The sequence below is a fragment of the Lottia gigantea genome (genome assembly GCF_000327385.1).
Source record: "Lottia gigantea unplaced genomic scaffold LOTGIsca_48, whole genome shotgun sequence".
Taxonomy (NCBI): Eukaryota; Metazoa; Mollusca; class Gastropoda; family Lottiidae; genus Lottia; species Lottia gigantea.
This window is the reverse complement of record NW_008709663.1, coordinates 2,201,251-2,216,314: the sequence shown is the minus strand read 5'-3', so window position 1 is coordinate 2,216,314 and position 15,064 is coordinate 2,201,251. Positions and strand designations below refer to the sequence as shown.

At 35.8% G+C, this 15,064-nt stretch overlaps 2 protein-coding genes across 2 annotated transcripts; one reads left to right on the top strand and one right to left on the bottom strand.

Annotated features, from left to right (window-relative positions):
* Nucleotides 1–1,816: 1,816 nt before the first annotated feature.
* LOTGIDRAFT_124988 (hypothetical protein) lies at nucleotides 1,817–2,268 on the top strand (the record flags this gene model as incomplete). The annotated part of the gene is made up of 2 exons (XM_009061491.1): nucleotides 1,817–1,975; nucleotides 2,044–2,268. Coding segments are annotated over 2 exons (384 nt in total), but the record flags the coding sequence as incomplete, so codon positions are not given.
* Nucleotides 2,269–4,747: 2,479 nt separating this feature from the next.
* On the bottom strand, nucleotides 4,748–8,106 carry LOTGIDRAFT_124995 (hypothetical protein; the record flags this gene model as incomplete). The annotated part of the gene is made up of 6 exons (XM_009061490.1): nucleotides 4,748–4,987; nucleotides 5,689–5,763; nucleotides 6,345–6,473; nucleotides 7,027–7,134; nucleotides 7,596–7,781; nucleotides 7,987–8,106. Coding segments are annotated over 6 exons (858 nt in total), but the record flags the coding sequence as incomplete, so codon positions are not given.
* Nucleotides 8,107–15,064: the final 6,958 nt, after the last annotated feature.

Genomic DNA, 15,064 nt, shown 5'->3' with positions numbered 1-15,064 from the left:
TAAACAAAGTCAATGAAAACCAAAACTTCGTAAGATATTGATTCAAAATGTTTCATTGGTAAACCAATAGTCACGGCGTTAGCGTCTAATACATAAGTAAGTGTCAGAAAAGTTGTAAATTTAAGGAGTATATTTAGGTCTCAATATTACTATCAAACGACAAACCATTGTAAAAAGCCTGGGCCGTCTGCATAAAAAAAACTTAAATATGTATTTAAAGTCAAAAACTTAGACTTAAGTATTTTATTCATACAGGCCCAGACACTCGCCCCAGAAGTATAGAGTCTCGCACCAGAAGACACAACGAGACAGATTCAGCGTTACGGAGCTGAAAGATTTTTGTACACGAAGAAAACTTACGAAATCCTGCCCCAAATAAAACATATATGACTGGAAACTTATCTGTAGCTCGTCTAGAAAATAATAAAACAAAGATCTACATGTATTATTATTATCAAAATGGAAGACAAATGAACAGGAAAGGGAAACAGTGCCCAGAAGTTTTAAGTTTTTGCTCCAATTTCGAATACTTAATTTTATTTCATTTTTAGCGATTGATTAAAGGAATACTACGTCTTACAATGAACATAAAATTTAAGAATTTTAAACTTGGCCAATAAAAGCATATATTGATCAGTAGATATACCTGGTGTCATAAATAACATAACAGGATCCTTATATAATCCGATAAATCCAATAAACTTAGTAATTATCCATAAATATGCAATTAACTATTGAAAAAAGGTAAATGTCAAGATTAAGCGTTTTTCAATAATTACTTACTTTTATGAATTTTCCAATTTTCCAATTCGATTTTACAGGGATTCTGTTGTAACTTTATGACACCAGGTAAGTTCACTGATGAATATATACTCATATTGACCATTCTTGAGAATTTAAATTTATGTTCATTCTAAGACGTAGTATCACTTTAATTCATTCAATTTTCCTTGTATTATGTTCTATTTCATTGCTTCATTCCATTTTAGGATTTGAATGGCATTTTAAAGCAAAGACAATACAATTTTATTTATTTTTTATTTCTCCCACAATATCAAATCCGATAATTCTTTGATCCACTCACCTCCCTAATAAAATAACTCCTATCTTCGACAGAAAAACCCAAAATCCTGGAGATATAGGTCTACATGACGTGGAATGAAATGGACGATTGAGACTACCACAGTTTAAAAATGTCTGATTTTTAAGCACGTTTAAGACTTTGAATTCTCGCTTTCCAAAAATTGGTCTGTTTCTTGATTGACAAAATAGTTTTGATCTGTTTTCTGCCGATTGTTGAAACTGTCGTAAAATTTGATTTCTGTTTTTATATACGACCCTACAGCCAGGCGTTAAAATTTCTGCAGCAGAACTGGGTCTGACCTTTGACCTAAGAAGGCAAGAACACCGAGCAAGTCGTGTAGAAAGCATCGTTGAATTTCAAATCGCTGATTGACTCAGCTTCATTTCATCACATGACTAAAATCTGAAAAAGACAAGAATATGAACAAAAACTGTACATTTTTATTTCATGGGAATGTAAAATACATGATCGCTGGCATCTTCACAATGTCAAGATATTATACCTTGACTCATCTTCACAATGTCAAGCTATTACGAACTTAGTACTTATACCTTGACTCATCTTCACAATGCCAAGCTATTACGAACTTAGTACTTCTACCTTGACTCATCTTCACAATGTCAAGCTATTACAAACTTCATCTTCACAATGTCAAGCTATTACTAACCTTATCTTATACCTTTACTCATCTTCAAAATGTCAAGCTGTTACTAACTTAGTACTTCTACATTGACTCATCTTCACAATGCCAAGCTATTACAAACTTCATCTTATACCTTGACCCATCTTCACAATGTCAAACTATTACAAACTTCATCTTATACCTTGACTCATCTTCACAATGTCAAGCTATTACAAACTTCATCTTATACCTTGACTCATCTTCACAATGTCAAGCTATTACAAACTTCATCTTCACAATGTCAAGCTATTACGAACTTCATCTTCACAATGTCAAGCTATTACAAACTTCATCGTATACCTTGACTCATCTTCAAAATGTCAAGCTATTACAAACTGTGTCTTATACCTTGACTCATCTTCACAATGTGAAGCTATTACAAACTTCATCTTATACCTTGACTCACCTTCACAATGTCAAGCTGTTACAAACTTCATCTTATACCTTGACTCATCTTCAAAATGTCCAGCTATTACGAACTTGGTACTTCTATCTTGACTGATCTTCACAATGTCAAGCTATTACGAACTTAGTACTTCTACCTTGACTCATCTTCACAATGTCAAGCTATTACAAACTTCATCTTCACAATGTCAAGCTATTACTAACCTCATCTTCACAATGTCAAGCTATTACTAACCTCATCTTATACCTTGACTCATCTTCACAATGTCAAGATATTACGAACTTAGTACTTATACCTTGACTCATCTTCACAATGTCAAGTTATTACAAACTTCATCTTATACCTTGACTCATCTTCACAATGTCAAGCTATTACAAACTTCATCTTATATCTTGACTCATCTTCACAATGTCAAGCTATTACGAACTGTGTCTTATACCTCAACCCATCTTCACAATTTCAAGGTATTACGAACTTGGTACTTATACCTTGACTCATCTTCACAATGTCAAGCTATTACGAACTTACACCTTGACTGCAATAGCCACCTATTATAGAATGCAGCAATTTGATTGAATTATATGCCAGAAAATACAGCCAATCAGATCCCTCGACAGAAAGGCTGTACCGGTAAACATTATGGCTTTGAGTTTACAAACGACATTGATTGACTTTAGTTAGGCTACAATGATTGTTTCATTTTGAACGAACGGATCAAGTTTCAGGATTTCGTTGTCCTGTTTTGGATGTTCATCAAAAATTACTTTAAATATCAGAAACACCATAATTCACATAAAATAATCAGACTAAAAAACACTAAACTTACTTTAAAATAAAAACCTCGTCTGTTTGTTTCCTTCTCGTTACTTTCAGTTTAGTCCAGGGGAGAGAACTTACTGCTAGAGGACTGTCTTACGTCATTGCGCTGTAACCAATGACGTCTATTGAAGCCAGGCATGGGACATTGACGCCATATTGATTGTACGGCAAAAAGTTACGTAATCTTCACTGGCTACAGTAAAATGATGCGATGACTCAAGACACAAACATTTAAAGTCGATTATGGTCAACACTAGCCGATCAAAAACTGTGGTTTTAATTTTGGTCGGCCGAAGATCGTTTACTTGCGGTTTCCTGCGTACACTTTATTATTACCTCTATGACTATTGAACTTATCAACAAGGGAGGTAACTCAATAAATACAAATTACTTACTATAGACTACAGTTGTTTAGTTTTATGCATTTTCAACTTATTGATTGAAGTGAGTATTTTTTACAAGACGGACAACGCCATGCAGTGGACAATGAAGGAAATTTTTCCAGGACCACAGCATTAGCTTGTTCTTTTTCGATTTCGAATTCAATATCTTTGATGGGTAGTGGTTTATTATCCTATCTGAACAAGCAGCCCTACTGCCTGTATTGTATAGTAATCTGTAACGGGCACAGCCTGTAGACACCCATATTTTTATCAATGCAAAGACAAACAATATTATTTTGATATACGGTAGCAATTCTCTAAAAAAAAATTTAAAAAAATATCAAAAAATTTAAAAAGTTTTTGCTTCGCTTAGATAATAGCAGTCCACTGTTTAGAGACTGTTTACTTTGCTTCAGCAGCACTGATGGAAGGTGCCAACTGAAACTTAATAATGCCCTGATATACATATAAATAGTTATATCTATATAAATAGGAGATATCTGATGTCCAGTCCAAAAAAAATTAAATTTCTATTTTGACAAGATCTTAATAACATGACACCAGGTAAGAAAGCCTGGGCTTTCGTAATTTCAATTATATATATTGTTACAACTACTCACAGTCTAATTTTCTAATATTGCCACTTCAGTTGGGGTCTAATGATAGCCCTCTTGAACTTTCCTCAAATTGACCTTTTGACCTATCATGATAAACACTCCTCACAAAATGTTAGTACTGGAGAGGGCAGAAATATCATTGAACGTTCAAGAGGGCTGTCGTTAGACCCTAACTGAAGTGGCTATAGTTAAAGTAAAGCTAATAAGAAAAACGGAACTACACTGAACCACTCATACAAAAATATCACAAGGATTAGTAGAAATTAAAAACTAGGCTGGGGTAGGTTTTGGACTGTGGGCATGATGTAACTGTGATAAATTTCTCCCAGTTTTTCTAATGGCCACTTCATTATCTACGAAATTACTCAACATTTTGATTTTGTCTCTAGGGTCAACAGACGACAGCCGGGGACAGTTACATTCTTCTCGTAAAACTAACGCCTGAAAAATATAACAGAATTAAACTACAATAAGATTAGATAACTCTGTATTACCATTTCAGAAATTAAGCTCATTCAACCCTTATCACTGACGATGGGAAACCGGGTATTATCTCGACTAACTATGTTATGTCAGGGCCATCAAATACAGAATCATTGGTTAGCTTTGTTTGAAATATCGCCGTACAACCTGGCCCTTCAGTAAGCAACCATTTTTAAGCATTCCCTCGCCTGCTTGTTAAAAGTTATTGTAACATGGTTATCTTCTGAACTGATTATGTGTATAAACAATTTAAAAAACATCTTTGCGATCCCTTCAACATAAATAAAATACATTGAAACCTGGGGTGTGAGTCTGGAGAGGTTTCACTGTACAGACTAATATACTCACCTTAGGAAGTAAATTGTCGATATGATCAACACGTTTCTCACTGAGAGGATGTGTTGATAACCATTCTGGTACATACGTTGATTCATTCGTTACTTTAGTTTCTAATTTCTCTACTTGACTCATTTTAGACCAAAATACAGAGCCTTCTCGTACGTCAAAGCACGACTGAAATATAAAACCAACAGAGATTATTTCATTTCATTTCATTATAAAAACCTATTAAAGAGTTGCATGAAGTCACCACATGAATTCTGCTTTTCAACTTAGTTTATAATATTGAATAATTCAAAATTTTTCTCCATTACAGCTCTTTTGTCGTGTTTTGGAATAAAAATAAATTTTAGTGTTATAAATACACAATTTTAGAAACAAAATACACTATCCACAGACACTGTCTCGTGATCCACATACACTGTCTCGTGATCCACAGACACTGTCCCGTGATCCACAGACACTGTCTCGCGATCCACAGACACTGTCTCGTGATCCACAGACACTGTCTCGTGATCCACAGACACTGTCTCGTGATCCACAGACACTGTCCCGTGATCCACAGACACTGTCTCGTGATCCACAGACACTGTCTCGTGATCCACAGACACTGTCTCTTGATCCACAGACACTGTCTCTTGATCCACAGACACTGTCTCTTGATCCACAGACACTGTCTCTTGATCCACAGACACTGTCTCTTGATCCACAGACACTGTCTCTTGATCCACAGACACTGTCTCTTGATCCACAGACACTGTCTCGTGATCCACAGACACTGTCTCTTGATCCACAGACACTGTCTCTTGATCCACAGACACTGTCTCATGATCCACAGACACTGTCTCGCTACAAGAAGATGATTAAAATATCACCTTGGCAGCAAATTGTATCCCGACATAATCTGCTTCTTTTTCTAATTTTCTACTGTACGGTAATCTACACATTAACTGAAATTAAAACTTGATTCAAAATAACGTAAATTATAATGATCAAAATTAATGCAAATACACTGAAACTGTATACAGGCATCCTATCGAAGACCTAACTGACAAGGGGTGTCAGCTCATTGATGATTTTCCTCAATTTTTTTCAAAACAGTGATAATGCCAAGACATTCAAATATCGTCAACCAGCTATCTTAATTATTGAAAATTGCCTACCTAATTATTTTTGAAAATTTTTTATATTTTGACGTTTTTTGACAAGACATTACCCAAAGCACAATGTATATGCTGCAAAATTGCTCCAGTCGATGACCAATAAGTGAGTTAGAAAATTATCCTAGAAGACTGACTATATGCTGAGGTAGAGGTGACGTGATGTAACAAACTTGCTACAGCTCATCTCTTTTTTATGACATGAGTTTTAGAATCCTCATCGAGGCAGCTTATATTAGAAATGGGGGTTGCCTTTTCAAAATAGGACATCAGTAAACCCAATGAGATTATCATGTCTCGAAAAATTTTAGATCACCTATTAACTGAAAAAGATTGCCTACTTACAAAACAACCCCAACATTTCAACTTACATCAATACTTTTATGATAATACCACTGGGTAATCAAGGCTATTCCATCACTAGGTATGATCGTCCAGAGCGCTGCCATTAAAAATATAATCAACATATCTAAAAACTGGGCGTTACTCATTAACTCCGCCTGCGAAAAAAAAGACAAATAGTAAAAAAAATTGCAGAAAACTCAGTTCTTCATGACAAAATTGACCATAAGAATTTGCCGTTTATGCTGAAATTTAAAAATTGAGAATTACCATACTCACGGCAAATATGACCAGAAGAATTTTCCTGAAATTGGACCCAGTGGATCAACTACCATCGTGACTGGTTGAACCATGACCACAGACCCCCCACCCTCAGAAAAAAAATGCAGGAGGGCATATATTTTTAAAAAATATTAGGGTAGAGGCAGTCTAACTGGGCCCTCACTTAATTAGCTAAGCCATTGATGAAACCCAGAGATTCTTAGACATCCAGAGAGAAGATACATGTGAAAAAACATCTTCCTTATTTTCCTTGAAGATATCTTGACACAAACAAAGTTACTTATTGATTCAGAGAAAATACTCATGTCACAAAACATCGTTTTGATTTGCCATTCAAAGCATCTTATATGATTGATCAAAAACAATAAAAGCAAAACTCATGGAGAATAAACCCTCAGGTGCTGACATGAGATACAAGTTCAAACTTACAGCATGAGAGAGATAAGCGTGAGACATTTCGTGTCCAATAACGACAGCTAGTTGATTATCATTATCTATAAAATTCAACATCCCCGTAAACACGAATATATGTCCTGACTGAAAAATATAAAATAGGGGAGATAATTGCGCATTCCTTACCTTTCATGTAGGTGAAAACAATAATATGAAATGGAAAGAGTCTTTTCCTCATGAAATACTTCCTTATTTATGATTGATATATTCCCTCATTTGCTGCTACCAATGTTTCAAAGTGAAGCGACAAACCTGACTTTAGCTGTCAATCAAAATATTACATAATTGTAGAATTAACAATTAAGTGAGCCATTTAATACAAAATTTTGCCAATGCTGATTGGATGAAAAAGTGGGTGAGGTTCTAAATTTATATATTTGAACTGAAGAGTGCATGTATCACTTTATCCCTGATTCCTCAACAAATATATACTCATCTTGATTGTCAAAGGGGGCTCATAAGATTAATAAGTCGGGGCTACAGACCGGTTAGACTCAAATCTCAAAAGTAGGATCTTAAACTCCAATGAATGAGAAATAACTTACTGGTAAAACAAAGGCATTTCTCACTGGTTCATCAACAACACAAATACTCCATGATTTAATATCATTATTTATAACCATTTCTTGTAGCTCTTTATTCCCCTGTAGTAACCGGGCGGTTATTTTCTGTACCCGGATTGCAGCCGGGTGGGTGGCGGGTAATAGTTTATCACGATACTGTTCAATATACTGAAAAATAATATTAATACTTTAAATAAATGGAACATTGTAATTGTCAAGTATAAGCCTCTGGTTATTGTCCCGTCTAGCTTGATTTAAAACCATTGATGCAATCTCGGCAGGCCTTGAGCAGAAAATACGCTTAAGTTTATTATCAACTTTGTCTTTGTCATTCATTCATCTTCTGTCATTTCAAAATCAAATTTAGACTCACCATTTCTGCCTCGGCCTCGCTAATCTTACGAAACTGACTGGATGTAAAAGCCTTGTATCTCTTTCGTCCAGTGATGGGTGTATATTCAATATGATAATAATAATAACTACTAGCTAATAACAGTACTGTAAATAATTTACACAAAGAATCATAGAGTTAAATAAATGAAGGACTCTCCATCATTTTGTATGTACCGGTATCTACAGATTTAGCAATAGGTCTAGTGTGAAAATTTGGATAGCTCTCTGCAACATATAACAGTAATAAATGGCAACCATGATTTAACAGAACTATATCAATATTGTCACATGATCACATGATATGCCTATGGAATCTGGTTGTCCAAGACTACAAGTGTGTGTAAATAAAGCTAATAAAAACTTTGTAAGAAGTGTTTCAAAATGTTTCATTGATAAACTTATAGTCACAATGTGGGTCTGGGAAAAGCTGTAAAGCTAGGGACTATATTCAGTTCACAATATTACTATCACTAGACAAATCACTGCTAAATACTGGAAGTAAAGAGTCTCGCCCATGAAGACACAACAAAATTCACCATTCATTACCGAGACATTTCAGCTTGTAACTGATTCAGAACTTTAAGATTTTTGTACACAAAATAAAAAACTTACAAAATCCTGCCCCAAATAAAACATATCTAACTGGAAACTTATTTCTAGCTCGTCTAAAAAATAATAAAAATATAGACAGGTCTACTAGCATATTGTTATCATTCAAATTGAGACAGAGGACAAATAGACCAGGAGGGCAACAGTGCTCAAGAGTTAAATATTTGCAAATCATCAAACATTGGTAGGAGCTTATAAATATCTCTCGACTACCAAACAATCAATCTACTCGACACCAACCAGGACTTGACACAATCCACAGCCAATATGCCCTCCATTGAACTCCATTGGATCATTAGATTGAAAACTTTAAAACCACATGGGATCAATGACAAAATCTAAACTTGGACACCCCAACTTCTCTCTTTCTCATAATGAAAAGTGATATCAGGTGTCTAGAAGAGTAAGCATACCCTGTCTGGCAGCACACCGTACCATCTGCTCAACATTGCTTGGTTTTATTTTAATCAATTTTTGATCCACTCACCTTCCTAATAAAATAACTCCTATCTTCGCTACTGGTTTCACAAATACCCATAATACTGGATGAATAGGTCTACGGGACGTGGAATGAAATGGACGATTGAGACTACCACCGTTCAAAGATGTCTGATTTTTAGGCACATTTAACACTTTGAATTCTCGCTTTCCAAAAATTGGTCTGTTTCTTGACTGACAAAATAGTTTTGATCTATTTTCTACAGATTGTTGAAACTGTCGTATACTTTGGTTTCTGTTTGTATTTAGAAATCTACAGCCGTGCTTAAAACAGTAGGGCGTTATAAGAACTGTTGTAGAACTAGGTCTGACCTTTGACCTAAGAAGGCCAGAGCACCGAGCAAGTCGTGTAGAAAGCATCGTTTAATTTATAATCACTGATTGACTAAGCTTCATTTCATCACATGACTAAAATCTGAAAAGAAACAAGACCTTGAATAAAAATGGTATAGATATTTCACGAGAGTGGAAAATTTGAGTATGTATTTATACATGGTGGCTATCATCTTCACAACGTCAAGCTATTTTGAACTTGTACCTTGACTGAAAAAGCCAATATTCTTGTATCATGGAATGCAGAAATTTGACAGGATTGTTTTCACTGATTTTCTGTCAGGGCCTCTGATTGGCTGTATTTGATAGAGTACAATCAAATCAAATCTGATATTCGAAGTTTCCCCAATAATATCATTGATTGACTTTGCAATGATTGCTCGAGTTGAACGAACGTATCAATTCCAAACATATTTTTCAGGATTATGTTGTCCTTAATTGGATTTTGATCAAATATCTCACGAATTACATTTACTATAAGAAACATGACAACAAATATAAAACAATCAGAATAAAACACACTAAACTTACTTTAAAATAAGGGTAAAATTCGTTTATTTGTTTTCTTCTGCACTACTTTCAGTTTAGTTCAGGGGAGAGAACTGAGAAATCATTAACAAGGGAGGTAACCAGTACATATAAATTTCTTACTACAGACTACATTTGTTTAGTTTCTTGTATTTTAGACTTTAAATGATTTGTATTATCTTAAATCAAATGTTTTACATTTTTACGCGTTTTACGTCCTACTCTACCGCATCTAATTGGGCTAATAAAGACGGGCAACGTCATGTAGTGGGCAATGAGGGATTTTTTCCAGGACAGCGGCATTAGCCTGATCTTTTTCAATTTCCAATTGGATACACTCCTTCGATGGGTTTATTTGGCGTATCCAAATAAACACCCACCCCTACTTTATAATAACGGAATAAAAAATCAGTGCTAGTCTCTCAATAGAGAGAATTGGATGTAATTGTGAGAAAAACACTCGTTTTAATTTGATCAAGTATCAGCAGCTCTGGTATTATTTTCTCCTTAAAAATCATTCCACTCCATCAAAAACACACCAGGTTTTTTTCTCTTCTGTACGTCAGATGGTCGCAGCTCGTCCATCACTAGTGGAATTCATTCTATTGTTTTATATTCTCATTGGAATCTCGTGCACCATGGAACGACTGTATGATTGTGTATGGAACCAGCTGGCGCGTGCAGTATAGAAGGAGTATATCAATTGATATATAAGTATATACCAGTAATGGTTGAGTGTTGGAAATTGTTTAACTTTACTTTCTATATGACTCTATTAAAACTCAGTTAGCTTTATCAGCTAGTTCTGTGTGATGGAATTTTTATAAACTTCTCGCGTGGAATTGAAGGTGTTTTACATGACAATGGAGTAAATATTCAGAGAGTTTTAGTCTAGTCTGTTTCAACATGGACAGTCCGTGGTCTAACTTTCACAAGGTAAGTAACTCTTTATAAATTAACTGTATTATAGTAAACGTCGTGATTCAATGTTGACAGGTCTAATAGACCCCCTACAGTAAAGCGATTACCAGATGGTTGCGAACTCTGAACACCTGTCGACTTCCATTGTTCGCAACCATACGCAACTGGTAATCGCTATAGTGTGATGGCCCCTTGAGGGTAAAAGCTCGTGTGACAATTTTTGGATATAAATAAATTGTGAAGGACAGGTATACAAAAACTATACAATATAATAATGTAAACAGTATAACTATGGCTAAATTGATAGCAAGTTGGATCATCGTCTGCTAGGAGGTAAGGTCCCGTGTGTTCGAGACCTCCACAAGGTAAGAAAAACCACGGTCAGTGCTTCTGAAAGTCGGTGTCGGCATTCAACCTCTATCATTAAAATCTAACCACGAACAAAATCACATCCGTTTATCACATGGTTGGGCCAGATATTTCGGGTTACTTGCAGCGAAAACAGATTGGATGCACTTTTTGATACGCACAGAATTTGTGGACCTCATGACCTATCGCTGAATGGTCATTAAGTATTATATTTGACAAGTTCAAGATCACTCCAAAAAGTCTACAGACAGACCGTCAGTTAAATTTCTGCGATTAAAATTCCAAACGAGAAAATATAAATTCTACAAGATACAAGGTGGGTGATAAAACAATAAAATAATATAAACAATAGAAAGGTATAATAGAAGTTGAAATAGATCAACAGATAAAATATCATAGTTTATACAGGTGCTTTCTAACCTTTTACATTAAACAATATTAGCTATGTGGACTCTCTGAAAGGTGTTTACTGCAGCGGAATTGAGGTCGGTTAAAACGTTGGACTAAGATCGAAGTCGTTTGCTTGGTTACGTCGAACAAAAATGGTGGTTGTGGATTCTAATCTTGGTTTGACTCTGTTGACCTTGAATAAATCATCTTTCCTCATATTTCCAGTCGACCCAGCTATAAATGGGTACAGATAATCCGGGAAAGATCAATGTCAAGAGGTTTGACCAAGGACCAGCTGGTAGAAAGGATCCTTAATTGCGAACCTAAGTTGTTGTCCTTAAAAAATAGGGTTTCTTCTGTCTATTTTGTTATAGCACCAGTTTTATTTTTACAGTGTCAGAAACGATAGGCCTTTCATTTACAAGAAGGATCGTATAACAACTTAGGTTGATAGAGAGTCCTTTCTACCAGCTGTACTTAAGTGTTTAAGGGCCCCCCCCCCCCCACCCCCGGGGATATTTTTTTACATTATGTTCCAATGCATTCTGGGACCCATATTTTCTTGCACATAATAATGCCCTTGGAAGGACCCCAGAATAAATTGTAAACCATTCTATATTGTGTGTTAACCTTTAAGATATTTATTTTGGTACATTTCTTAAAAAAAAAATATTTGTCTGGGAGTGGGAAAATATATAGGCGTGAACTTGGTACAGCTAGTAGACTAGACTATAGTAATTGGTATAATTGTATCTAGAGAAACTAGTGGTTTTATGGCTCGGATTTAAAATTCAGTCGATTTATTGATGTTTAATTCTACCGGAAGTACAAACCAGTAATCCCGTCTCTCCATTTCTTTCTACCGGAAATTAGAAGTATTGATGACGTAACGGAACCCAGACTTCATCCGCTCAAAAAATATTTATTTATTAGTGGCTGGGGACGAGGGTGGAATTATAAAACATTAAGATTAGATGTTAGAGGTTTGAATTATTAACAAGGTCAGAAGAATTATACTTACAGATTCAATTCCAAACTCGATACAAATTAATTGAAATGAACAATTATATGTTCTACTCTTATGCTACAAGTATGAAATAATAATTGAAATAATGCCCTGCGCAATGAGGGAAATTTGACAGCAGACTCGTCAGTAATATCAAGGCAGAAATTGAAACAGTGACACAGCCAGGTTGACGTCCGAGGGGCGAGGGAAAGGTGGGGAGTTGCCCGAATTCCTAATCTAGTTATTAGTCATGCCCGAAAAACTTGCGTTCGGGACTGCGGGGCCTGTAATCCTCCCACCCCAGATCCCCCATCCCCCATATAAAATCTGGTTAAAATCCACTGGTTATATCCCTTGAACGATGATCTGACGACAAGTGACTTCTATCGACTATTAAATGACTATATCGTGTTCTACTAGAATTTATTTCCGGTATCTATTTAAACTGATAGATATTTATTTTCATAGACTTATTACCTTCAACTCGGATTCCCCCCCGTCAGTAATGCAGGTCGAATGGGGTGACATGAAAAAAAAAGAGTCTACTCGTTCGGTCAGGGGCGGATTAACCTATAGGCAAACTAGGCAGCTGCCTTTCGGCCTATGACAAATTTTGTAATTATCAAACAGTTGATAATTTTCCGCAGGCCCATCTAAAACTGTGTGATGTGTGAGAATCGACTAAATTGTTTGAGCCTAATGGTGATGAATGCCGATATCGTGCAATCATGAGCTGAATGATCTGTTCCTGAAGAAAAACAACGCAAACTTCCTGCCATAAAATTGTAATCACATCATGCCCCCCCTAGAAAAAGAAATTAGGCCCTCTACCTTTCGCTTGCCTACGGCCCAACAAGTCAAAAATCCGCCACTGTGTTCGGTTGTACCTATGTGGACTCTCTGAAAGGGGTGGCGAGTTGACAAACTCAGTTTCAAAAGGATGTAACAATGTATTTCTTGAGAACGGTCTCACAATTTGTTTTAATGCTTTGACAACCCTTAACAGGTCAGGGAATTTGTAAATTTCATACATTGGTCACTAGATTACATTAATTACATCAAACCTGGAATATCTTTAAACAATAGACATGTAAATGTAATAAGTTGACTTCTAATGCAACGCTTCCACCGAACGGAATAACCAGAGCAGAATAGAAGGCATGTTCATGACATGATTGTACTGAATGACAGACCAGCCGACGCCCAAAAAATGTTAGAATTGTAAGTTGATCAGTCTTACTGTAAAAACAGTTGTGTATAATTTCCTCGTCTGGGTAGAAATATTCTAATTGCTAGTCTGGTAGGGAAGATGACTGTTTTACTCTCCCGATAGTTCATATATAACTACCACATCAACCCTACTTCTTTATTTGAACACGTAACATTTTCAGAATTAAGGTCCGACACTCCGTTCTTCAACAATTCAATCACAACTAACAGCACACATGGCACAGCTAGCACACATGGCACATTATCTTATCAACTTTGATTGGATGATCGAGTCTACAAGAGTCTATGTGCTATGATAGCATTAATTTATACCATTCAAATTTCAATCAGACGCCTGTGGTTCCTGCAATTCTACTAAAACTAAGTGTTTTATGACGTCACCCCCACAAAGGTCTTATGTGATACAAGAAACACTTAGTTTCAGTGGAATTGCAGGAACCCTAGACGTCTGATTGAGAATTGGAATGGTGTAAATTGATGCTATCAGTGTCCCCATATGTATACAAATTTAGAAAATCTCTTTACAATCTCTTAAATAAGGATGTGAAACTCCGTTTTAGTTATATCCCGAATAAATGAAATGAATGGAGTTTTACTTCCTACTTTGCAGCACTTAATGGGCTAATGAAGACGGGCAACGTCATGCAGTGTGCAGTGAGTCTTAGTTTTGCCAGAACAGAGGCATTAGCCTGCTCTTTTTCGAAGAGTCATTAACGTGCACAGCCTGTTGCACACGGGGCCTCGCTTTATTGTCCTATCCGAACGACTAGTTGCTGTTTCAATGTCAGCCCCTACAACAATGGGGAAACCGAAATGAAAGTTATATCCCGAGAAAGTAACACTAATGATAATATTGATCATAGAATTAACTGGAAGTTTGATACAAATACCAGAAACGTGTCAAAATCTCACTTCCAGACTGAAAAATACTGACTTCATTTATTATGAGAGACAATATTCACCGTGGGTCTAGAGCAGTGTATTACTACTTTCGATTTCTTCTGATACCAGTTCAATAACTTCATGGTCTCTGACACCCAGACCTCTCCTGTCTACGACGTATGAACTCTGAATAGACAAAGAGGGACTAAATGATGGAGACTAGTTAGCTAGTTTAATAAGGAAAGTGTATCAGTTAGCTTTACTTCAGATTAAAATCAAATATAAATATATC